The 26,966-nt window shown below is 38.4% G+C and overlaps 1 protein-coding gene across 2 annotated transcripts in view; it reads right to left on the bottom strand.

Annotated features, from left to right (window-relative positions):
• CAMSAP2 (calmodulin regulated spectrin associated protein family member 2) overlaps window positions 1-26,966 on the bottom strand; it is a 154,672-nt gene that overhangs the window by 33,971 nt on the left and 93,735 nt on the right. For both annotated transcript variants that reach the window (XM_049858407.1, XM_049858408.1), the window contains exons 3-4: window positions 19,223-19,384; window positions 17,698-17,781 (exon numbers count right to left, since the gene is read on the bottom strand). In XM_049858407.1, coding sequence (XP_049714364.1) covers window positions 17,698-17,781; window positions 19,223-19,384 — 246 coding nt within the window. The remainder of the gene's footprint in view (window positions 1-17,697; window positions 17,782-19,222; window positions 19,385-26,966) is intronic.

Here is a 26,966-nt window from a genome sequence, read left to right as displayed (position 1 = left end):
TATTATTCAGCACAGGCTAGATATTTGTGCTTAATGGAATATTCTTAACTCACAGAGTACCTATATTCAGAGAAAAAATACTCACATGTAATACACAGATTCTTTGATGGATTACTGGTTTTTAAATAATTCTTAGAAAATTTCCTCGCTTTGCTGGTAGGGGTTACTTTAAAATCAACCAGTTTAAAAGGGGGGGGGGGGTGGGGGGAAGAGGTTGAGGAAGAAAGGGAGAAAAAAGAAATCAAACAGTAGCATTTTCTGGCCTTAAGGTACCTTTCTCATATTTGGTAAGCACTGTTCCAGATCTTTACACTCTTTTCTTTGGCCATCTAGAAACAAAAAGTATGCCTATTGGAAATCTGTAAATTGGGCTGGACTCAGTCCCAAACCTCCCATATCTTCTCTAGGACTAGCTTGTTTTCAGCCTACAATCCAAAATGGACTGAGCTGAGCACCCACCATCATGAAACAAAGGACCGAATCATGTAATTTGTTCTATTGGCCTCTGCCAAGTAACACTTCTGTACGAAGAATATACACACACAGAGAGAGCTTTACATGGTTTTACCAGTAAATGCCTATGGTTTAGACTAGACAATCAGAGAACTGTTAAGTGGCCTGCGAAAACATTTCCCTATTATTGTATCCTAGAAGATACATCAGGTAGAACAACTCTGTATCTTGAGGTTATATGCAACTCCCAGAAAATTCAACTGCAGTTCATGAAAGTTATACAGCCATATACTTGAACATCCTATGTGCATTATAAATTCAATGCTTGGAAACATTCTCTGTTCTAAAGAAGCATCATATTTTCTATATTTCAACATTATGGTGTATTTCTAAGTTATACTTTTATTCTAGAGGGTGTAAAATACTTTTTAAATGGTTTAACCACACAGATTCAATCCTGAAAGTCGACCCTTCAAATCAAATTAGAATTTAATACAGCTTAGGTCCACCAGTGGTGAGGATACAGAGAACTGGCACATTCTTTATCCCACAAAAATTAACCCCTGCAATTCAGACTAAAAATGAAATTATTTTCTCAAAAAGATGACTTTTGAAATACCAATAATTTATATACACAATTCAAATTCACTTGTACTAAAATGGTTATAAATTAATGAGAATACATATTCATCATTTTATCTACTTATTGATGGTCTGTGAAAATTGACAAGATTAGCAAAAGGATGCTTACCCTTTAAATTATTTTAAAAGTCACTTTGCAACCAAACTTTGGCTAGACTGTGATCTTTCTATTTTGCATTATGATCAAATGCCTTAAAATTCAATCTCTATGCAGTGACTAACAGAATTACATAAAACGACTACACCAGCAAGACATCAACGAAATCATTCTACAATTACAGTTCTGGACAGCAAATTGAAGGAGCTGGGCAAACTTACTGGAACCAGTTTCCAAAACCATTTGGAAGGAGACTTCAGAGGAAGCAGCAGAAAAAAGGGAAAGCAAAAGGTAAAGGGAAAATTCATCAGAATTATTTTCAATTAAAAAGTTGTAGTAAAGCTTCTGATAATGGAGTTCCAGATTTATAGTTTTCATAATATTTTTAAAATGTCAATTAATTACTAGTTTAGTTAAAAGGCATACAGGTTACTAATGATAAAGACAACCACCTCCTCCACCCCACTTTTCTCTCCCCAGAGAAATTCATTTTAGGACACCTAGGATAGGATGTGTATTTTGGCACAAAGAATTTTATATTCTGAGTTTTGGAGTCAATTACTAAAAAAAATCTATCTATATCACAAAAGAGAGTAGAAAAGTTGTAGAGAAGATTTGCAATCATTGTACTTCTTAGACATTAGTAGTCCCAGTCTGATAAGGCAATATCTTTCCCACAGAGGAAAGGAAGAAAGATTGTTTCAATAAGTAAATATAAAGCAAACAGTAATGTAGTAAAATTTATCAAGATGATCACTTCTTTCAATTATATAAAGAACTTCTTTTAATTAATGGGAAAAAAAAAATTCTAGTTGGCAATTCTTACCAGTGAAGATTTTTATTAGTCATGAATATGTTGAGTCTTATAGCAAGGAACTACTTAGAGAAGCACAAAAAATTGTTATTAATTTTACTACCTAGGGATATTGCTAGATGGCTACCACTTGCCTATCCGTTTGTTATACTGTGGTGGCTTGCGTGTTGCTGTGATGCTGGAAGCTATGTCACCAGTATTTCAAATACCGGGAGAGTCACCCATGGTGGACAAGTTTCAGCGGAGCTTCCAAACTAAGACAGACTAGGAAGAAAGACCTGGCAATCTGCTTCTAAAAAAAACTTGCCAGTAAAAACCTTATGAATAGCAGCAGAACATTGTCGGATATGGTGCCAAAAAATGAGCCCCTCACATTGGAAGACACTGAAAATATGACTGGGGAAGAGCTGCCTCCTCAAAGTAGCATCGACCTTAATGACGTGATGGAGTCAAGCTTTTGAGACCTTCATTTGCTGATGTGGCACAACTCAAAATAAGAAGAAATGGCCGCAAACATCCATTAATAATCGGAACATGGAATATACAGAGTATGAACCTAGGAAAATTCGAAGTCATCAAAAATAAAATGGAACACATAGAGATCAACATTCTAGGCGTTAGTGAGCTAAAATGGACTGGTACTGGCCATTCTGAATCAGACAATTGAATGGTCTACTATGCTAGGAACGACAAATTGAAGAGGAATGGCATCATATTCATCATCAAAAAGAACATTTAAAGATCTATTGTAAAGGAAAAACGCTGTCAGTGATAGGATAATATCCATACACCTACAAGGAAGACAAGTTAATATGAATATTATTGAAGTATACACACAAACCACTAATGCCAAAGATGAAGAAATTGAAGATTTTTACCAACTTCTGCAGTCTGAAATTGATCAAACATGCAATCAAGATGCACTGATAATCACTGGTGATTGGAATGCGGAAGCTGGAAACGAAAAAGCATCAGTAGTTGGAAAATATGGCCTTGGTGACAGAAACGACACTGGAGATTATATGATAGAATTTTGTAAGACCAATGACTTCACTGCAAATACCATTTTTTAACAACATAAATGGCAATTATACATATGGATCTTGCAAGATGGAATACACAGAAATCAAACTGACTACATCCGTGGAAAGAGACGATCGAAAAGCTCAATATCATCAATCAGAACAAGGACAGAGGCTGAATGTGGAACAGACCTGGTGTGTGGATCCAACTGGTGTGTGGATCATAAGTTATGGATAATGCTTCAAAGACTGGGAATCCCAGAACTCTTAACTGCACTTGTCTTAGGCTCGGTTCTCTAGGGAAGCAAAACCAGTAAAGTGTATAAATATATAGAAATTTATATCAAGGAAATGGCTCACGCAGTTGTACAGACCTAAATGTTCCAAGTCCATGGGTCAGGAGAGAGGCTTCTCCTGATTCACGTAGCCACAAGGGCTGGGGTACCCAAGATCAGCAGGTTGGAGAGAAGGGCTCTTGCTCACTGGCTTTGAAGATAGATGAGTTCCAACATCAGCAAGCAAGACCACAGGCAAGCTGCTAGCTCAAGCCCCAAGAATGAGAGGTCAAATGAACAGGAGCCAGCTGTAGGACCCAGCACAAGCAAAATGCCCCAAGCCTTGCCGGAATGTCCACTTATATTCGATGCAGCCCACACGCCCAAGGTAACTCCCTTTCAACTGACTGGCTACTCACAGCAGATCCTATCATGGAGGTGATCACATATTGAATCTCAACAGGGAAGCGATCATAACATTATATGACTGCCGAAACACTGAGAATCATGGCCCAGCCAAGCTGACACACAATCTTACCCACCATAGTGCTCATGTGGAACCTGTACATAGACCAAGAGACAGTCGTTTGAACAGAACAAGGGGATACTGAGTAGTTTAATATCAGAAAAACGTGTGTGTCAGGGTTGTATCCTTTCATGACTCAATCTCTATCCTAAGCGAATAATCTGAGAGGCTGGACTATATGAAGAGGAGTGCGCCATCAAGACTGGAGGACAACCTGTGATATGCAGATTACACCACTTTCCTTGCTGAAAGTGAAAAGGACTTGAATCACTTACTGATGAAGATCAAAGACTATATAGTCTTCAACATGGATTACACCTCAACAGAAAGAAAACAAAAATCCTCACAACTCGACCAATCAGCAATATCGTGATGAATGCGAAAATACTGAAGTTGTCAAGAATTTAATTTTACTTGGATCTACAATCACAACCCATGGAAGCAGCAGTCAAAAATCAAATGATGCATTGCATTGTGCAGATCTGCCGTACAACACCTCTTACTCAAAAGTGTTAAAAAGTAAAGATGTCACTTTGAGGACTAAGGCGCACCTGACCCAAGCCATGGTATTATCAATCACTTCACATGCATGTGAAAGCTGGAGAATGAATAAGGAAGACTGAAGAAGAGTTGATGCCTTGGAAGTACGGTGCTGGTGAAGAACGCCGAATATACTGTGGACTGCCAGAGGAACAAACAGATCTGTCTTGGAGGAAGTATAGCCAGAATGCTCCTCAGAAGCGAGGATTTCGTCTCACGTATGTCATCTGCATATCACAGGTTGGTATTGTTATCAGGAGGGACCAGTCCCTGGAGAAGGACATCATGCTTGGTAAAGCAGAGGGTCAGCGAACAAGAGCAAGAATCTCAATGAGATAGATTGACGCAGTGGCTGCTACAATGGGCTCAAACACAGCAGTAATTGTGAGGATGGCACAGGGGCAGACAGTGTTTAGTTCTGTTGTACACAGGGTTGCTATGAGTTGGAACCAACTTGACAGGACCTAACAACAACAGGGCTATCCCAAAGAACATAATTTTTCTTCTTTAAAAAACAAATGAATGTAACAAATGCATAATTTCAGACAATATGAACTATAATTTGTGATTATTTATCTTTATAGTTCCTAGCACAATTTCTGGCAGCCCTGAAAAGTATTTGTTGAACTGAACCAAACTAATCAGGGTCTGAGTGAAGATTCATAATCAACTTTCATGTAGAAAATTTTTCCTACATAAATTAACAATGACAGTAAGATTATTTGGAAAATGAGATAAATGAAGTAATTTTAAGAACTTCAAGAATCAGAAAAATGCCAGCTTCCCAGAAATAGATATTTCCAATAATTTTTTTTTTTTTTAATATCAGGAAGAACAGCCCCAATACTTTTTTGCACACATTTTAATCTCCCATTTAACCAAAAGTTTTTTTGTAGCTGTAGTTACAGCAGCCACAGAAAGTACAAGAGCAGAAAGCCACCAAAAATGTCAGTGTTCCCAATGAATAACAGAAATTTCAAAAACAAGGGTTTTCTTACTCTCTACACTAGAAGAATCTACTACATACAAACTGATAACCAAAAAATCACTTGGACTATTTTTTTTTTTTTAATTGTGCTTTAGATGAAGGTTTACAAAGCAGATTAAAAAAAAAAAAAGATTAGTTTCTCATTAAACAACACACATATTGGTTTGTGACACTGGTTGCCCCATGAGTGTCAACACTCTCCCTTTCTCCACCTTGGGTTTCCCCTAACTAGCTTTCCTGACCCCTCCTCCTACCTTCTCATCCTTGCCCCTGGGCTGGTGTGCCCATTTAGTCTCATTTTGTTTTACGGGCCTGTCTAAACTTTGGCTGAATGGTGAACCTCAGGAGTCACTCTGGTACTCACTTTAAAAGGGTGTCCAGGGGTGATACTCTCGGGCTTTCTCCACTCTCTGTCAGATCAGTAAGTCTGGTCTTTTTTTAGTTAGAATTTTGTTCTACATTTTTCTCCAGCTCTGTCCAGGGCCCTCTACTGTGATCCCTGTCAGAGCAGTCAATGGTGATAGCCGGGTACCATCTAGTTGTGCTGGACTCAGTCTGGTGGAGGCTGCAGTAGTTGTGGTCCATCAGTCCTTTGGACTAATCTTTCCCTCGTGTCTTTGGTTTTCTTCATTCTCCCTTGCTCCAGATGGAGTGAGACCAGTGGAGTATCTTAGATGGCCACTTACAAGCTTTTAAGACTCCAGATGCTACTCACCAAAGTAGAATGTAGAACACTTTCTCTATAAACTATGTTACACCAATTGAGCTAGATGACTTGGACTATTCTTGACAGGAGATCTGCAAAGGAGTCTTTAAGGGTTCAAATCACTACATACTTCTTGTAAAATATTCTATACTAGTATTTTTACTAATTCAGGCTGCTTTGACCTTTTTCCTGCCTCTCGACTGGCCTAAAATAGTAATAGGAATCCTATTAGAGGAAATAGGTGAAAACCATATAGACCGAGTGTGTAAAGGAAACATGACTTTAAAAAGCAAATGTACTAAAACAAAGAAATAATTAACCTATGGAGGGGGGCCAAGATGGCAGAACAGTCACATGCTTCCTGTGGTCCCTCTTACAACAAAGACTTGAAGTGGATTGATTATATGTGACTATCTAGGAGCCCTGAACATCAAAGACAAAGTTGAGGAGCTGGATTGAGAGGCAAGGGGACGGAGAGACAGTTCAGAAGCAACGAAGAAGTGACAGACTTGAGCTAGATGGCGCCCGGTGGGATGGATTGGCTGGTGAACACGGGCAGAGGCAAGCAGTAGCGCTCAGGACACACTTTACCACATCGGGAGAGACTGGATGGTGGAGAGTTTGCACAAGCCTCTGGAGCCGGGGGAAGTGGCACTGGATCTGCGGAAGTTAAGTGCAAGCATCTAACCTACCACATGGAATCAAAATAACCTTCCCGCTCTGGGAACTTAGCAGTGGAGAAGTGCCTCCTTTCCCCTCACCTACCCGCTTCCCCGCTCCACTCTGACACCAGTCCTGCAGTATTCAACAATTGCCAAGCCCCCTAAGCCAGAAATAGGACCTACTGCACCCAAACCAGTCTCCTAGCTTTTGGGAACAAACAAACAAACAACGCCCCACCGCCACTCCCCTAAGCTGGATATTCAGGACTAACCAAGCCGAAACAAGTCTCTCAGCTTTAAAAAATCACCACGCCCCCCCTAAACTGTGAACTCAGGGCAGGGACTGCCCCTTTGCTAGGCACAGGCATAAGGGACCCACGGACTTTGAATGCCTTTCACCCCTGCCTAGACCTGTGTGCGCCCATTCAACAGTGAAAGCCTTATTAGCATAGTACAACAGGGTATATATACCTGAAGCCTATCTTCATCTGCAACAGCTAAGTGGGAATGGCAGATTCAAGATATTTGACACCACCCTGTCCATTAAGCAGGGTCCTCACCCACCCACATTGGGGGTCTGAGGACTGGCGGTTTTACCCATTCTGCCTAGCCATCCGTGACAGGGGTCTGAGAATAAGTGCTGCCTCCCAGCCCTTATGGCCAACAGCACTGGGTGCCCAAAGTCTGGCTGCAGAACTCACCTACCTAGGCACTCAGGGGCAACCATCAGCCCCTTACTTTGCTCAGCACATAACCCCCTGCTGCAGCCGGATACCTGTGCCTGTTCCAATCACCCCTACATAGATAGCCCTGCCCGTCTAGGACTGTAGGTGAAAGTCTGCACCACACACTTGGTGACCAATGACCTGGGCACCTGAGTTGCAACCACACAAATAAATGTACTCCTGGGCTCACACACCTAGCAGTAGCTCTCATCACCTGGTGACAGGACGTGAAAGCTTCGAAGACGCCAATAACCTGAGTAGCTCACATGACCAGCCTATTTGGGCATATGAAAATAAAACAAAACAAAAAACTAGGACAGGGTAAGCAAACATACAATAAATAAATATAATAACATATTGATGGGTCGGCGATGACAGACAGTATCAAATCACACAAAGAGGCAGGTCATGATGGCTCCAGAAAGCAACCACAACAAAGGACCAGGAAATCTGGAGAAAGAGAACATCTTGGAATTAATGGAGGTAGAATTCAAAAGATTAACATACAGAGCTCTTCAAGAGGTCAAGAAGGAGATCAGGTAAAACTCAGACCAAGCCAAGGGAACACCCAGACAAAGCAATAGAGGAACTTAGGAAAGTTATACAAGATCTGAATGACAAATTTAATAGGCTGCTAGAATCCACAGGGCGACAGCAAACAGAAATCCAAAAGATTAACAATAAAATTTCAGAATTAGACAATTCAATAGAAAGTCACAGGAGCAGAACTGAGGCAATGTAAGTCAGAATTAGTGAGACTGAAGATAAAGCACTTGACAGCAGCGTATCTGAGGAAAAATCAGATAAAAGAATTAAAAAAAAATGAAGAAACTCTAAGAATTATGTGGCACTCTATCGAGAAGAATAACCTACGAGTGACTGGAGTACCAGGACACAGGGGGATAACAGAAAATACAGAGACTTGTTGGCAGGAAACTTCCTCAATATTGTGAAAGATGAAAAGATATCTATCCAAGAAGCTCATCAAACCCCACGCGGGGTAGGTCCCAAAAGAAAGTCACCAAGACATTATAATTAAACTTGCCAAAACCAAAGATAAAGAGAGAATTTTAAGAGTGGCTAGGAATAAATGAAAAGTCACCGACAAAGGACAGTCAGTAAGACTAAGCTCTGGCTACTCAGCAGAAACGCACAGGCTGGAAGGCAACGGGGTGACATATACAAAACCTTGAAGGGAAAAATACCAGCCGAGAATTATATATTCAGCAAAACTGTCTCTCAAATATGAAGGTGAAATTAGGGCATTGCCAGATAAACAAAAGTTAAGGGAATCTGTAAAAACCAAACCAAAATTACAAGAAATATTACAGGAAGTCCTCCGGCTATGGAACCAGTAATATCAGATAACAACCCAAGATTAGAACACAGGACAGAACAACCAGGTATAAACCTGGATAGGGAAGTCACAAAAACAAGTCAAAGCTGAAACACTGCAAACAGGGAAACAAAGACTTCAATACGTAAAAGATGACAACATTAAAACAAAAAGAGGGACTAAATAGTTATAGAACTTTCATATGGAGTGGAAGTTAAGGTGTGTATCACAAAATAAAAGATTTTAAACTTAGAAAAATAGAGGTAAATTATAAGGTAACCATAAAGGAAACTAGCAAATCTACAATCAAAATAAAAAAGAAGAAAAAAAAAATTAAACTAACCCCAGAAACCCAGTACTTGGGTGCTTATATATTCAGGCTTCAAAAAGTTCAAACAGATAGTACAAGTTCCTTCTGAAGGAAACTATATTTCTGAAGTGATCATTAATTGCTACCCTCCCCCCGCCACTTTTCAGGGAAGAACTGGTCAGACTGAAACCCCAAATCCTGTTTTAAGATGCAAGTAATTATGTGAAAAAAAGGTTTCTATAAGGCCATGAATGATAGGTGAAAAAATCTGTCTTAAGTCCCTCATGAATGGCAGGTGCTAACCTGAGCAGTACAGATTTTGGGGAACAGTTCCAATTTCAAGTATTCTTTTCCACTGTCTGTGTAAGACATGTTTGGCTCATCCTAATTTTTGTTAGTTGTTTTAGAATCTGCCATTAATACTCCTCAGGAGTTCTATGTATTTGTGAAGTGTGGAACTCCCTTGCAGTGAACAATTTGGTCTTTGGTCCTGGTTCCTGAGAGCCGGACCACACCTGAGATCAATGAGTGGGGACTGACCAGACCCAGAAGGACCACCTGGGGGCCTGATGCTAACTCAGCCTCAGGAAGGGGCCTGATTTAGCCCCAGGTGAACAGGTATGAGAGGGAAGAGCTGCATAGAGCAGCTGGGGGTATGAACTGACCAGGGAAGGGAAACTGGGGTTTCTACAGGACATAGCACGTCGAGTGAGATTTATTATCCACCACACATTTGGCTTTAGGGGTGGGTGATCTCAGCCTTCCTGGGCTGGTTTGATACAACTGGTGATGAAGGTGGGATTCCTTTGAGCAATCCTGATAGCACAGTCTTCCTCTGGGCAGCTACAATCACTCTGAGAGGTGGGATAACTGCTGAACTTCTTGCAGATGCTCTCAGTCCATTCTGGGAGGAGGCTGGTTTGGTCACAGGAGACCCCAAGAAGCTGGGATCCTTCAGGGAGTTAATCATAGCTGTGACTTTCATCTCGTAACCTGTTAGACTGAAGAGCCTCTTAGTTGTTCTAGGTCCAGTTGTATTTAACTCCTGCTAGAATGTAAAATGATACAAACCCCTGTGGAGGGGATTTTGACAATATCTAATAAAACTACATATGCATTTACCCTTCAGCCTAGTAATCCAACTTCCAGGGAATTACCCTGAAAATACATCTCCAATAATACAAAAGTACATACATGAGCCTGTTCTTTGTAGCATTATTTGTAATTGCAAGAAACCAGAAACTATTTAAATGCCCAAACATAGAAAAGTGATTGAAAAAACCCTGGTATATACACACAGTGGTAGAGTATGCTGCTGTAAAAAGGAACAAGGAAGTTCTCTAGGGGCTGTGTGGGACTGATTTCCAGAATATACTGGTAATGAGACAACGCAAAGTGCAAAAGAGTAAATATATTATATTTTGTGTTAGAAAGGAGGAGAAATAAAGAAAATGCATGTACCTACTTCCTTCTGCAAAAGGGAACACAGGAAGGATAAATCAGAACCAATGGAACTGGTGACCTACTTGATGAAGGGTCAAGGGTGGGGCACAAGTAGAAAAGATGGGGAGGGAGTGACACGTCTCTCAGCGTACCTTTGGTGTACTTTCAACTTTTGGAATTATGTTCTACATATTCAAAAAAATAAACTTAAATCAACAAGGCAGGGTAAAAAAAAAAAAAAAGACCACCAAAACAGAATGAAAACAAAACCAACTAACCCAAAGCAATAATATAAACACAATGAAGGTGGGAAATAAACAACAAAACCTAAATAACTTTAGAACACAGTATTGTGACCATATATTATCAACCTACAGAAAAAAAGCATTACAAATAAACTTTATAAACTCTTCTTAGGAGGTTCATTTTTCATATTGGTGTGGGTATAGCAATTTTCCAAGTATTTTATACATACTGTAGCATTAAACAATTAAGTAGGTATATCGATGTTGCTGGGAGCCTGAGTTGTTCTCATTGTAGAAGGGAGATTCAGATATGGAAAAGGGAATGTGGGGCTGGACTGGAATTGGAGGCTTAAGTAGGAATTCATGAATGTGTATAATTTATTTATTTCTGAGTTCTGTCCACTGACAAGGGGCCTACAAACAATGATACCCTAGTAGCAATGAGCCACTTAGTACCCATATCTTAGTTTCTAAATATCGTTCCTCACCAAAAGAAACCAAGACTTCTTGGTCAAAGAGCTGATCCCAGGACTATGGCAAGGAAGGTACAACATGAGCCTGAAACATCTTGTTCAACCAGAACGTAAGAAGGGGTGAAAAAAAAAAAAAGGACCCATCCATAGATTTAGATGGATAGACAGACGGATAGTTAGATGGGGTCATATCAAAAGGGCACCTAAGTCATCCTGAAGGAGTTTCCACTGGCCTAACTTGGGACGATATAAGCATCAAAATAAACATACAGTTGATTGTAGGGCTGAGGCAGGGAAAAAAACACATGAGCCTGGAGTATCCTGCAGTGCCAGAAAATAAATGCTCAAAAATCAAAAGAATGGGGGGCATTATCCAAGGGACACAAGGGCCAAACTTAAAGAGTTCCCAATGGACAAAGTTGGAACAATTTTTTTTTTTTAATTGTGCTTTAGGTGAAAGTTTATAGAACAAATTAGTTTCTCATTAAACAATTAATACACAATTTATTTTGTGACAACCCCGCAGTGTTGGCAATTGATTGCCAACCTCTCCTCCTCCACCTCGGGTTCCCCATTTCCATTCTTCCAGTTTCCCTTTCCCTTCCTGCCTTCTCGTCTTTGCTTTTGGGCGAGTGTGCCAATTTAGTCTTGTATATGTGGTTGAACTACGAAACACATTCCTCACATGTGTTAGTGTTTGTTTTATAGGCCTGTCTAATCTCTGGCTGAAGGGGGAACTTCAGGAGTGACTTCAGTATTGAGTTAAAAGGGTGTGTAGGAGCCATACTCTTGGGGGTTTCTCCAGTCTCTCTCAGGCCAGTAAGTCTGGTCTTTTTTTGAGAGTTTGAATTTTTTTCTACAATTTTCTCCTGCTCTGTCTGGGACACTCTATTGTGATCCCTGTCAGAGCAATTAGTGATGGTAGCCAGGCACCACCTAGCTGTTCTGGGATCAGTCTGGTGGAGGCTGTGGTAGTTGTAGTCCATTAGTCCTTTGGACTAATTTTTTCCATGTCTTCGATTTTCTTCATTCTCCTTTCCTCCAGATGGCTGCTCACAGGCTTTTAAGACCCCAGATACTACTTACCACAATCGTTTGTAGAACATTTTCTTTATAAACTATGATATGCCAATTGAGTTAGATGTGCCTCAAGACCATGGCCCCAGCCCTCAGCCCAGTAACTCAGTCCTTCAGGGAGTTTGGATGGGTCTATGAAGCTTCTACAACTCTGCCTTGGTCAAGCCGTGCTGACTTCCCCAGTATTGTGTACCGTCTTACCCTTCACCAAAGCTACCACTTATCTACTATCTGGGGCCCTGGTGGCAGAGTGGTTAAGAGCTCGGATGCTAACCAAAAGGTCAGTAGTTCGAATCCACCAGCTGCTCCTTGGGAACCCTATAGGGCAGTACTACTTTGTCCCACAGGATGGCTATGAGTCAGAATCTACAAGACTATCTAGTTAGTGTTCATCCCTCTCTACCACTCTCCTCCCTCGTAACCATCAAAGATTATTTCTTTCTGCGTGTAAACCTTTTCTTGAGTTTTTGTAACAGTGGTCTCATATAGTATCTGTCCTTTTGTGATTGACTTATTTCACTTAGTATAATACCTTACAGATTCATCCATGTTGAGAGATGTTTCAGAGTCACCATTGTTTTTTATCGTTGTGTAGTATTCCACTGTGTGGATGTACCATAGTTTATTTACCCATTCATCTGTTTGTGGGCACTAAGGTTGTTTCCATCTTTTTGCTATTGTGAATAATGGTGCCAAAGTCGGAACAATTTGAGCAACAAATAATGTAATACTTGATTATAACCCAAAGTATAAAATAAATATACATGAGCCTATACTGATATAAACAATTGAATATATAAATAAATGGGAAGAAGACACACATCTCCTTTATAGAATTCCATATAGTATATGTAGACACTCCATTTAGGAAGTGAGCTTTATTTGCCTCCCCTTGAATGTATGTTGGACTTAGCCCACTTCCAAAGAACCGAATATGGAAAGGGAAAAATAGTAACTTTACAATAGGAAATCTGACAAACACACCTTAATCAAGTGATCAAAGTTAACATCACCAGTAATAAATCATGCTGGTATCATGTAACCCCGATATGTTGTTGTTGTTAGGTGCTGTTGATTCCAATTCATAGTGACCCTACGTACAACAGAATGAAACCCTGCCCAGTCCTGCACCATCCTCACAGTCATTGTTATGCTTAAGCCCATATGTGATGAGGGCACTTCACCTTTGTGGTAACTAAGGTAAATCTAAGAATCAAACCAAATGATATATCAAAAAATTACATACTATGTTAGAACAGTAAGTATTTCTTCTATGTATTTATATATGTAGGAAACAGACAAGTACAAAGTTATAGGTTACAAATCAGTGTTTTCCAAAGTATGCTCCAAAGAACACTAATTCTGTGAGATGTCAGTACATGCTACTCATAAAAGAGTTCAAAGATCAAACACGTTTGAGAATGAATGAGTTAATCAGCTATACAGGCTTCTTGACTGGGCTTTTCATGTACTAAAATGGGTTGTAAACATTCTTAAAGTAGCACAGACTAGGCAGCACTTCCCAAACGTATTTGACTTCAGAACCTTTTTTCTCACATAGTACCTTAAAGTACTACTGTTCAAAGAAATGGAGTTTGAGGGGGAAAAAGTGAGCTATAGTTTTTAATTGCTAAGGAACTTTGGTCGTGGAAGAAATTCACATGGGCTGAAGTAATCAAGCAAAAATGTATAACCATTCACCCATATTTTCACCAGGGAAAGTATAATCTATTTTGATACCACACCTTCAAGTGAAAAGCAATTTGAGCTCAGTAATTACCTTTTCTCCAGAGGTAATTCCTCCATCCCATTCCCATTCCATGTAAAATACCTCACAAATATTTCTCTTTAAAAAGTGGCAAATGTCACATTGAATAAACATGTATCTTTAGTATTCTGATAAATATTAAGTTTTACTCAATATATAGATAGCATTGTAAACTTATGAATTAACAGCTCTTTCAAAAACTATCCTGGCCAATTGGTTTACTCACTAATTCCCGAATGTGTCTTTTCCTTGTGACTGTAGGGTCTCTGTTCATATTATTCCCTATCTAAATACCACAACACCTACTAAGGTACTGGTTCAGCCCCAAATCCTCTTGAAGGCCTTAACTATTTCACGCCCACAGTTACCATACATCTACTAGGAATACACATACAAGAAAGTTTATAACCAGCTACTTTCTATTTTCACTAAACTTTTGTTTTGAGTCACTTACGTTTACTAATGTATGGAGAAGGGAAACATTGAGACTCTTTATATTCATAGATTTAGGAGCCGTTTAATCCAACCGTTTATTTTTACAGAGAAAGAAAATGAGGCCCAGAGATGTCATAACCTTTGGAAAGGTCATGAAGCTAGTTAGTGGCAGAACTATTCTGATTTTAAGTCCACTGCTCTTTTTACCACACCACACGTTATATAAACTCTTTGAGAATGAATGCTACATTTAATGTTCTATCGACTATAAACTATATAGAGATCTTTAGAGTTGATAGTCAGCCAATTACAAAAAAAAAAAACAAGATGCTCTTCTAGGTTTATTTATACTACAAAATTATTTATTTGAAATTCAAATTTAACTGGGCTTCCTGTGTTTTATCTGGCAACCCTATTTTAGAGTCAAAAGGATGATCGGAAGTCAAATAAATAGACAAATAAATAAACTGAGAAAATAACATTAAGAAATATATTTAAACAAAACATTTTCCTAGGACATGGTACCATTTAAAATGTCTAAAATATTACTATAACATACTACTAAACGTACATTAAGATGTACATACTCTCCCACAGACACAAACACATATGCATTCTTCCTCAAGGAAGAGAATCTTTAAAATCAGATTTTGATCTACACTTATTTCTTCCTCTTAGGGTATCAACCAACCTACCAATCAGAAAGACATCATTAGAGAATCTAATATCCTAAAAAAATACCTTTGGGATTTTTAATCTTGACCCAACACTATTAATACAAAGTATAACTATCCCTCAGAATATGCACACATTTTATCAAGAAGATGGTTATAAAAAGAAATTTCATAAAACAAATTTTATTTTTCCACTGATTCTTCAACGTCTGAGTTGAGGGTAACGGGGCAAGGACAAAGGTAAGCTATGTTATCATCTGATGCCATGGGTTTTGACTAAGGCTTGATAAGTAACAGACTACAGGGTTAGGCATATGCTTCACTAGGCAAGCTAGCTGAAGAAGGTAGAAGAAATGGCATCTTCTTACCAAATGCATAGTAATTAGAAACAGCAAGTCATTCTATCTCTCATTCCTAAAGGGAGAAAAGGACCAAGAATTTTGCTTTTATAGGATTACAAATCGAGAACAGACTGATTATATTTCCAGGTACATGAAATACCAACAACCCCATTGTTAGGTAACACAGCAAGATTCCTGTCCTTAATTTATTCTGTGAGTGTATTTTTCATAATGACGACATCAATACTTGCAGTAAGACTATGTGAAATTAACCTTAATTTTCATAAAGATTCTAAAAATGGAAAAAGGATAAAATTCATTTGAAAATAAAGGTGTAAATGCAACATGTGTGCTGAATTAAAAATATGTACTAATCCAAGTATTTAAAAACAAATCACATTTATTTATTCATTTCCTCACTCTCTTATTCAGCAAACATTGGTTGCATGGTTAATATGCAACTGCATGGGGCTAGGTGCTGTGAAAAAGGCAAAGCATCATAACGCAAGTAGTATCTAGACTCCATGAAGTTTGTTTTCTTAAAGATCACTTAATCTGATTGTTTGGAATATAAATGGCATTTTCCCCCATAGATATAATATTTATTCAGTCCTATGTCTGCATGTAAGGAGCCCTGGCGGTGTAGTGGTTAAGCACTAGGCTGCTAATCAAAAGGTCGGTGGTCTAAACCCATCAGGCACTCCAAGGCAGAAAGATGTGGCAGTCTGCTTCCATGAAGATTACGGCCTTGGAAACCCTATGGGACAGTTCTGCTCTGTCCAACGGGGTCACTATGAGTTGGGATTGACCTGATGGCAATGGTTTTCTTATGTCAGCATATAAAATTCCCATTTTGTTCATGATGCATATGCAATACTAAAGAATTTAATTACATACGTAATATACAAGATTTCTATTGAAAAATTTCATTAGTGTTATAATTTAGGATGATGCCATCTTAATCTTATTCCACGATAAGGTTAAAGGCTTAACCTTAAGCCACAAGCAAGACTGGGAAGCAGGATTACATGCACCTCCAAGCAAAGGCTTCAGCTCCTACGGTATGGGAAAAAGAGAGGGAAGGGACAGAGAGGGGTAGACCAGGGGAGGTGAGCGGGAAGAAGCAGAGACACAAGCTGGCTGAAGTCAAGGAAACAATCTGTAATCCGGTGTGATGGGAAAAGAGATTTCCATTCTGATATGCCTTTAATGGAAAGGACTTCAACAAAGTTAAGAAGGATTAAACATGGATAGCGCTTTCAGGAGCTGGTAAGTAAACTAAAAAAAAAAAAAAAATTTTTTTTTTTGGGGGGGGGAAATCACTGTGATTCCAGAACACCAAATTTAGACAAAGCTTCAGGCAGTTCTCCCATAAAGCTTTCCTACTGGAGTTGGTAATACATAAAAGAGCTTTTCCCTTCTTTCCCTTTTTGTCCTTCTCTTCTTAAGGAGGGATTGGTGACTAGTAGCATTAGTACAAAATGAATAAAAGTACTGTGCAAAAATGAAGAGCGATAATCCAAATGAAAAATAAGATCTCTGAATAATTATCATTTATTATACCTCAATTCTAATGCTATGCATTTTTAAAGAGCTCTGATGATAATGAATGTTAAAAGATGTAAACCATACTATATTATAGAAAATACATTTTCCTTAGTAAATGACAAACCCACATTTAGTTTTCAAAGAGGAAAATTCTGTAAGCCTGTTTAAGAATTTTTCAATAATGAATCCACTTTAACATTTTTTTTTTCTTCACAGAATAACAGTATATACAACTTAAAATACCTAGAAGACTGTTTTAAACGCTGGTCTTACTGCAAGTCACTATAAAGGCTGACACATTTAAAACTGTATTCTTCTTGTTTCACCAAACACAGGCAAAACCATTATCTTTGCCAAAAGAACTTCAGAAATCAAACTATAATTATTAACAATTTTTCATAAACACCATCATCCAATTAACCTTCATTTTGTACTTCAATTTACTTAGTGTTTATGGTATGGCTTTCTAGGGCACAGTTAACATCACCAAAAAGGTACTTAATGAAACACAACTACCATTATCTCCTAAACTAATACATACATGTAAACGTATCTACAGTCTCATAAAGGCACTTTTTTTTTCTTTGAAACATATACCTTTTGACCTCCTGGAGCTTCAACTGTGTGATGGTCTTTCAATTTCTGCTCTTGTTCCATTATGTCTTTCAAATGTTCATTTACCTTAAAATATAAAAATATTAATTTGAATTTATACTCAAATATTTAACAATAAAATAACACGCTCACAAAAATGCCTATGTCAGACGTCTCCGATGTCAAATATCAATACCACTCAAGAGAAATTTCATTTTTCCAACAACAAAAAAATTTTATAGGTACTTTGGTATTCTAAAATTAATTCATTAATTTAACAAATATTTAACACTTACTATAGGTCAGGAACTGATAACTTTAGTTGTAATGTATTTGTGCAATGCAAGGATAAAAGTTAAAGGTCAAAGCACTCACCCATGACTTAGAGGTAGTTGACCATGAGGACTAATGGATTAGAGAGCAATACAACAAATAATTGGCTCTAGTAATATAAATTAGCTAAAAAGGAATTGCTAAAATGATATTGTAGTAGAAGGTATGAAATAGTCATCATGAACTGTGGGAAAGCAAACTTATGAAACACACACTGTTGAACTGACAGTGAGTGCGAATGTCCATCTGAAATTTGTGTTTATGAACTCTCAAGTGAAACAAGTCAGCTTTCTTGTGTGAATTTCTCCAGCAGCATTTACCTCCAGAGGTGCAGGCAGAGATAAGGTGAAGAACTGAGCTCAACCATGGTTTTATCAGATGACAACCAAGGAGAGAAAAAGAGGCGGTAAAAACTGACAGTACTTGCAAGAACTGAAGTTCAAAAAGGAGAAATGAAGTGCTTGCCCATACATCATGTTTAAATCTCTGGTGTGACAGTTGAAAAACAAAGAGGGTTGTGTGGAATTAACTCCTCAAACTGGCAAAGGGAGTGATACACTGGCAATTTAAACATCTTCAGGGCACAAGTAACTAATCACAGCTCCATAAAATTTCCAAGAAGAGAAATCCACCATCAATACGATCTTGTGCAACACAGTCAAGCAAACCTAAGAATACCCTAATTGTGAATGGGAGAAAATTATTTCATCCTTGGATCCAAAAAATACTTACCGAACACTCACTCTATATCACTCCCTACTATGCTCTGAATTTTGTAATAATCTGATATGAGCTACATTACTTATTAACTGTGATTATAACTATTGATAACTATATAGAAATCTATTTTCATCATTTTAACAGCATTTTTTACATCATCAAAAGTCAAGAAGAAATAGGAAATCTTAAGTGACCAGTTCCACAACTTTGGCTTTCAACTTTGATTTAAAACAGAAAACATAATGGAATGGCAATGGATAATTTAGGATTTACTCTTTCTGGTTATGAGACTCATTTTACTTAAGTGTAACTCATTGTCGTCGATTCTGACTCATAGCGATCCTACAGGACAGAGCAGGACTGCCCCATAGGGTTTCCAAAGGAGTAGCTGGTGGATTCGAACTGCCAACCTTTTAGTTAGCAGCCAAGCTCTTAACCACTGCCCCACCAGGGCTCCAAATAAGTATAATCCTACCTTATTTATCCAATACATGACAGCATCCTCAATATCGTAGGGCAGATCCGTGGCTTGAAAAAAAGCTGAATACTGTTGAGCACACGCAATTACTTTCTCTATACTGACCATTTCTACAGTATAAGCCATCATTAGGGTGTCAATCATGGCCAAATGTGCACTCTGAAAATACAAAACAGGAACACACAGTTTTAAAGTTAAACTTAGAAATTGCTGTTTATATATTTTTAAATATTAATAACATTTATTAACAAGCAGTAGTAGAACTAGACTTTAGAAGACCAGCCTTAATGAGAAAGGATAAATGGTATATGCTAAAGATGAATTAACTGAACCAAACCAATTTACCACCAAATATTTACAGAGGATCTATGTTTAACACACTCATTATCTTCTACTCAAAGATGTTCCTTTTCTTATTTCCTATAATGGCAAAATCATATAGTTGACAATACAATTTACAAACTTCAGAGTCATCTTTGACTATTCTTTTTCCTCATTCTTCATATCCACACAGTAAAACTTTATGGGCTCTACTTCTAAAATGTCTCTCGAATCTACCCTTTTCCTCATTCTGACTGTCGCAGGAGCATTTCAAACCATCAACAATTCCGTTGAAGTGGCACCAAGTCAACAAGGCAAAAAAAATCCTTCAACTGATATTCCTGCCTTTAACTCCTTCCTCTTCCAATTCATCCAGCAAAGGACTTTCAGTTGGCTTTTTTTTTTTTTTTTTTTAAGTACGAAAGTGTTACACGGAAGTTTAAAAAAATTCCAAACATTTTAAGTATGTGAAGTAGAAAGTGCCCCTCCCCTAGCAGGATTCTCCCAACAACATCTACAGTTTGGTATATTTTTCAGGGCTTCGAACTGGTTCAAACTGGTTCAGTCATGGCTGATGAGTGAAGTTGGAACAGACCTGAATTTTTAAAATTTAGGTGATCTGGAATCATAACCAGAACAGGAAAAATTACAGGCCGAAACCCTGGAATGGGAGACTCGGAAGAAGTGTACTGAGTCCTTTCAGGAGCCTGATATGTGCCACTGGATTACTGCCAGGACTGAGGACAGCAACACACATTCAAAGCAGTGCAGTTAGTTGCCATCTTTGAGCCAGGCACCCCTGTTTCCGACTCTGCACAAAATCCAACGCGTAAGAGATATGGTGCATGTGCTCCTGTTTTCCAAGAGGGAAACTAAGTTTCTAGCAGCGTTTCAACCCATAATTTTTCCTGTTCAGCTATGGTTCTTTTCTACCCAAATTTTAAAAAATTTGGGTCTTTTCAGTGTTGTTTCCTTGGCCATGATTGAACCAGGAAGAACCATTTCAAAGCCCTGATATTTTCACACACAAAAAACTTAATGTACCTCAATAGGTAGACATTTACATCGTTTCTTGTTCTTTTGCTATTACAAGCAATGCTACAACATTGTATTCCTCTAGGGCTAACTCTTAGTTGTGGGACTACTGGGTCTAAGGACATCCAGGTTGTAAGGTTTGATAAATAGCCAGTAAGCTATTCACTGAAAAGGTTGTACTAACTTTATCTCCCACCAAGAATGTTATCACCATGCTTGTTTCCCTAGATTTTGCCAACATGAACCCATTAACCTTGAGCCAATTCTGACTCATAGTGATCCTATAGGACAGAGCAGAACTGCCCCATAGGGTTTCCAAGGAACGGCTGGTAGATTCGAACCGCTGGCCTTGTGGTTGGCAGCCAAGTTCCTAACCACTGCGCCACCAGGGATCCCTGCCAACATTAAGTGTCATTACTTTTTTTTCCCTCTGTATCAGTCTGAAAAAATATTCACTCTTGTTTGACTCTGTACTTCTCTGATTATCAACAAGGCTGAGCATCTTTTTATACATTTAACCATCATTTACATTTCTTGTTCGGAAAACTTCCTGCACGTATATTTTACCTATTTTTCCCTTTGGGATGTTCAACTTTATTGATTTGTAAGAGTTCATTATATATTAGGTGCATTAGCCCTTTATCATTCAGTAATAAATACTTTTTCCTAGTTTGTCTTTGGATTTTCAATTTCAGAGCATCTTTTGCTGTAGAGAAATCTTAAATACAGTAAAACCTGTGAAAGCCAGAGCCTGTGTAAGGTGAAAACGTGTGAGAGAAGGAAAACTAAAATATTTTCCACTAAAACGAGTGATACAGAAGTGGTAAGACTGACTCTGTCAAAAGTGGTTGAGTTGCGAGACCTGGAAAAACAAGGCAGTTCCATTGAGTTCCAGCTCTCACAGGTTTCACTGTATTTACTTAGCAAAACCTGTCGATCTCGATGTTCTCCTTTACGGCTTTGGCATTTATCTCAAGTTTACAAAGGGATTCTCCACCCCCAAGAATACAGAAATTTCCTCCTCTGTTATTTTTTTCTATTACTTTAAATACACCTGGAATTTATTTTCAAAGATGGTATCAACTAGCGACTAGTTATTTTTCCAAATCAGATACAATGAAACCTGTGAGAGCTGGAACTCACTGAGACTGCCCTGTTTTTCCAGGTCTCCTAAGTTTTCTGCCTTTGACAGGGTGAACTTTTCTACTGCTCATTTTAGTGGAAAATATTTGCATTTTCCTTCTCTCACAGGTTTCTACTTTAAACATGTTACAGCTTTCACAGATTTTACTGTATTTCATTATATTATTCTCTCATAAAGTTCTACCTCATTTTCTCCACAATAAAATCTAAACTCCTTAACAGACGTAAGGCTCTTTATCAGCAGGTCGGAATAGGAATAAAGGAAACTCTGGTGGCGTAGTGGTTAAGTGCTATGGCTGCTAACCAAAGGGTTGGCAGTTCAAATCTGCCAGGCGCTCCCTGGAAACTCCATGGGGCAGTTCTACCCTGTCCTATAGGGTCGCTAGGAGTTGCAATCGACTCAGCGGCACTGGGTTTGGTTGGTTTGGTTATAGGAAGAAAGGCCTGGCAATCTACTTCTGAAAATTTAGTCAGTGAAAACCCTGTAGATCGCAATGTTCTAATCCCACGAGTCAGGGCTGACAACAACCTATCAGTTTAGACTGATAACCTACCATTTCCTTCCCCCAATTTATTCTCATTTCAAAACTGCCACACAAGACTGTTTGCTGTTCCTTAAACCTGTCACCAACTTCCAAGCTTCCATGGTCTTGCTTGTCGTGGCCCCTCCTTAGAATGTAGCTGAAGTCGCATTGCTGATTTCAGTCTTGCCCTCACCGTGAAGCCTGGCCAATCCCTGTCCACTCACGGTGACCCGTCCCTCCTGGTCCCACAGAATACTCTTCATACTTGCATTAGATTCTGATTTCTTATCTGAAGTAAGGCATGGGCATCGTTATTAAAAAACACCCCCAGGTAATGCTGACGAGCAGCCGGTACTGAGAACCACAGCCTCACATGACTGCTGGCCGTCGCCTGTACACAACCCTGTTTCTCTGGTTAGGCAGTGAGGCCCTGGAGGCAAGGGCATTATTTTAGTTGTCTTCAGATCCTTACATCTAACACGGTGCCTGGCAACTAGCAGGGGCTGAAGAAGGGAAAGAAGGAAAGAATTTAGCCTAGTGGCCACTGTACAGACTGGGGAGTGAAGAGCTAGCTCTATTCTAGAGGCTGAGGAAGTAGATTCTGGCCATATTAGGAAGTGATGGGTCCAGCCGCTAAAAATTTAGTAGTATTTGAGAAGAAGGCAGCTACTTGGTCTGAGGCAGAATGCTTAATAATAACAATCATGAAACCAATGCTGACTCCTATTTATTAGGTCCAACTTATGTGCCAGATACTGCATTAAGTACTTTATTCCTATATTAGCTCTTCCATTTCCTGAAATAAGGCTGGGAATAATAAATAATTTATACTTTCTATAATTCTCACAACTCTCTGAAGGAAGTATCATTCACATTTTATATGTGAGGAAACTGAGGTTCAGACGATTAAGTAGTTTGTCCAAGCTTGTGCTCCTTCCAGTGTTTGACGCAGCTGGCAGTAATTAAGTCATTCAGTCGCAAAGGCAAGGAAGAGGTTTTAGAAATAGCAGATATGATACACACAAAAAATAAGCATCATAAATTACTTCAAATTCAAATCATATTCTCCTATTCTACCTCTTCAAAGGGGCTCTTTCCAGACTGCTATAGCCCAGACATCCCAGTTCTTCCTCCATCCTGAGTAGCACATTGAATCCACCACAGCACATCCTTTTACTCAAGTCACTTATCTGTACGTGCCCTCTCTGTTCAACTCTAGCCCTAGAGAGCAGAGATCCTGTCTTTTTCATCTTTGTTCCTAGTAGTGTTTTACAGATGAAAACTCTTGGTAAACTGGTATCTAAATAGCATTAAAAAGCACACTTCTTTTGGACAAAAATGTGGAAAAACATTTCAAGAGCCGTAAAAGCATTCATGTGCCCTTTAATCAAGACTCTCTTGACAATTTGTTCTACAGATATAATTTGAAAAAAAGCTGTATGAATGAAAATGACAAAGTATTATACATAACAACAACAAAGTAAACAATATAAACATCCAATCATAAGGAGTAATTTATGACTTCTTAAACTAGTTAATATAGGAAAATGTGTACAGCACAATATTGAGTGAAAAAAGCACGTTATACTAAAATAATGTTACACACACAAACATGAAACAGGAAAATAAAGGGAATGAATGCGTTAAACTTATTTAGAAACTTTTATTACAGTATACAAAAAGATACCTATAAAATCTAGTTTACTTCAAAAATTGGGATAGTTAACACTAAGTATAATTACTAACAGATTTTCAGAACAAAGATCATTTCATTGAATTGAATGAAATTAAAAAATAACTTAAAAAATTCCACTACTATTATTATAGTTATTTCCATATGATACTCACCTGCGTTTAAACTAAGAGGCCTCAAGTTTTAGTATGGTTCTTTCACTCTTGAACTTTACAATGTGAGGCAGTGGTAAATTAAAAATTATATATAAAGAAAATATATAATGGATCTATAAAAGATCAACACTGAGACATAAATTCAAGGCTAAGATCAATCAGGCAATTATGGCTCCAAATAAAATATATATCTTTTCTTACCTAAAACATTAAAAAAAAAAATAATAACTGCTAATACTGTCATATACTGTTTTCAGCATTTTACATGCATTAACCTCATTTAAAGGGAACTCTGGTGGCACAATGGTTAAGCCCTCAGCTGCTAACTGAAAGGCTGGTGGTTTGAACCCAGCAGTGACTACAGGAGAAAAGACCTGGTGATTTGCTCCCATAAAGATTACAGCCTAGAAATCTCTACGCGGCACTTCTATTCTGTCATTATGATTTGGAATCGACTTGACAGCACACAACAACAAAACGGCAACAACTTCATTTAATACAACCCCGTGATATAACCACTGTTATTATACACATTTTACAGAAGAGAAAACTGTATAACCTTGAACAGGTGGTGGTGACACAGGGATTTAAACCTAGAGGTCTGGCTCCAGAGTCCATAAAAAAGAAAAGAAAAAAAAAATTTTTTTTCTTTTTTATACCATCTAAAAATAAATAAATAAATAAATAAATTTTATTATTATTTTTAATAAATACCCAGCCTGCAGACTCAATCTCGATGCTCTACTGAAGTACTGCAGTGGCAGGAAACAGCAGCAGTGATAAAGCAACAGTTGTAGACTGCGGCCACCAGGTGGCAGAGCAGAAAGTGACGCGTAAGAGCAGCGGTACAGAGTGGTCAGTTAGTGCAGAAAAGGGAAAAGAGCTACCTGGCATTTCACTCAAGAGGGAAAAGGCTGGGAGGATGTGGAGTCCAGAAACTTTATTGAGTGAGAGCTTAAGCAGCAACCAAAAACCAACATTAGGTTCTATATCTGGGTTACCAGGATTATATTTTTGTTATTTCCAACCAACATAGTCTAGGCAAAAATAAGTTACATTTACGTATGCATTAGAACTGAAGGTTAAAGCTATTAAAGAAAAGAGAGCTTTTAAATGTTGTAGGTAAGAAGTCAGCCTCATAAAGTAATAAGGCAGAAGTTCCGCCAGTGCATGGTTTTCACTATTCTTGTACCAGATTTGGACAGAGAAGTAAAAAAAAAAAAAAAAATTCCTAAAGTGAACTCGGGACTCCAGCCTCATTGTGGTTAAGTGGCCAGAAGACCTATGTCTAAGCAATCCTACAGGGATTTAGTACAGAACAAGAACAGCAGTCATCACCAACATGAAGTATGCGAAAATGGAGCCGGCAGCACACACACATCAGACTAGAGTTTTCTCCAAAAGTTAATTCCAATTCAGAAATTATTTAACATACCATGCATTTATATCATCGGGTGTTATCACAGGTTTCATCTGCCTTTTCTTTAATGTGCATAGAGATAAAAGTGAAATAGCACTCATAGACCTACTGAGGTGGTATACCTCATTCTAGAAATGATGAAACTGAGACTCAGGTTGAGCAGTCGACATTGGGTCACAGAGTCAGTGAGAGAACTGACGCAAAGCCAGGTCGGTCTGGCTCGTGCACGTCGCGTTACTCCATGCTGTCCCTGGGTATATCACAATACATTTGTGTTGTTACATAATATCATCCCACCAAGGAAGTATATGCTGAATTACAGAAACCAAATTAGTAATTCTAAACTGGTTCTGACAATTCAGAGAACTAACTCCAAACCAAAGCTCTAATCCAAAGACACTGATGTATGGAAATATCTTGGTTGAAAACTAAGTTTAATTTCAACTTAACTTAGTGTTAAACCACCATTATTTCACCATAAGAATGCAGGGGTAAAAACTTTGCTTCTGTCATCAGTTTAGCTAAGCCGAGGGGTGACTAACTGCTATCCCGTCAAGCACTGTCCTCCCTCTCAAGGCTTGAATGCGGTTCCCAGCACTAGAGAGTAAGTACTAAAAATGAGGTAAACAGATAATGAGTAAAAAACAAAAGCACCAACTAAACTCAGTATCTTAATACTGCCATCTGACTTTAGCTTTCAGCCTATGAATACATTAATCTAAATATCATCTAGGTGTAAGTTAAAGTAAACTTCAGATACGCCATAACAGTCTTGTCCATTATTACTACAGGGGTTTTTCTGCATGAAATTTATCCTGTTTAAATTTTGTATAAAACCAATTTCTGCAAATTGAATCAAGTTGACTTTCATTTTTCAATCAGGGGAGCAAATAAATATCTGACAGGCACAGTCAGCTCTGTTCTGATTTGAAAATTCAGATCTGGTTTAAAGTAATCAATATACCAGGGAACAATTGGAACATAAGGTGAATTTCAGTTTGCTTATGCACAGTTTCATTAGCCAGACGTACTAGGTGTCTCAAAAAACTGCACCTAGCTGTACCGAGCCACGTAGGAATACACAAAATGTGCACACAGCTCAAACATCTACCACCATGTACTATGAGCCATATTCTTTCTTTCCAGCCAATTTCAAATACCCGACATTCCATCAGTTCATAAAATCTCACAACCATTCTGATGACTACTTCCACAAACAAACTTCAGGTCTTTTTCAAGGTAAAGTGCATACTTACTGTATTTTTATTTATTTCTTAACTATTTAACATGTGTAAAACCGTGTGTCTTAGTCATCTACTGCTGCTGTAACAAAAATACCACAAGTGGATGGCTTTAACAAAGAGTTTATTCTCTCCCAGTCCAGTAGGCTAGAAGTCTGAATTCAGGGGGCCAGCTCTAAGGGAATGCTTTCTCTCTCTGTTGGCTCTGA

This window comes from Elephas maximus, chromosome 18 (genome assembly GCF_024166365.1).
Source record: "Elephas maximus indicus isolate mEleMax1 chromosome 18, mEleMax1 primary haplotype, whole genome shotgun sequence".
In the NCBI taxonomy this organism is placed as follows: Eukaryota; Metazoa; Chordata; class Mammalia; order Proboscidea; family Elephantidae; genus Elephas; species Elephas maximus.
This window is presented reverse-complemented; position numbering and strand designations above follow the sequence as displayed.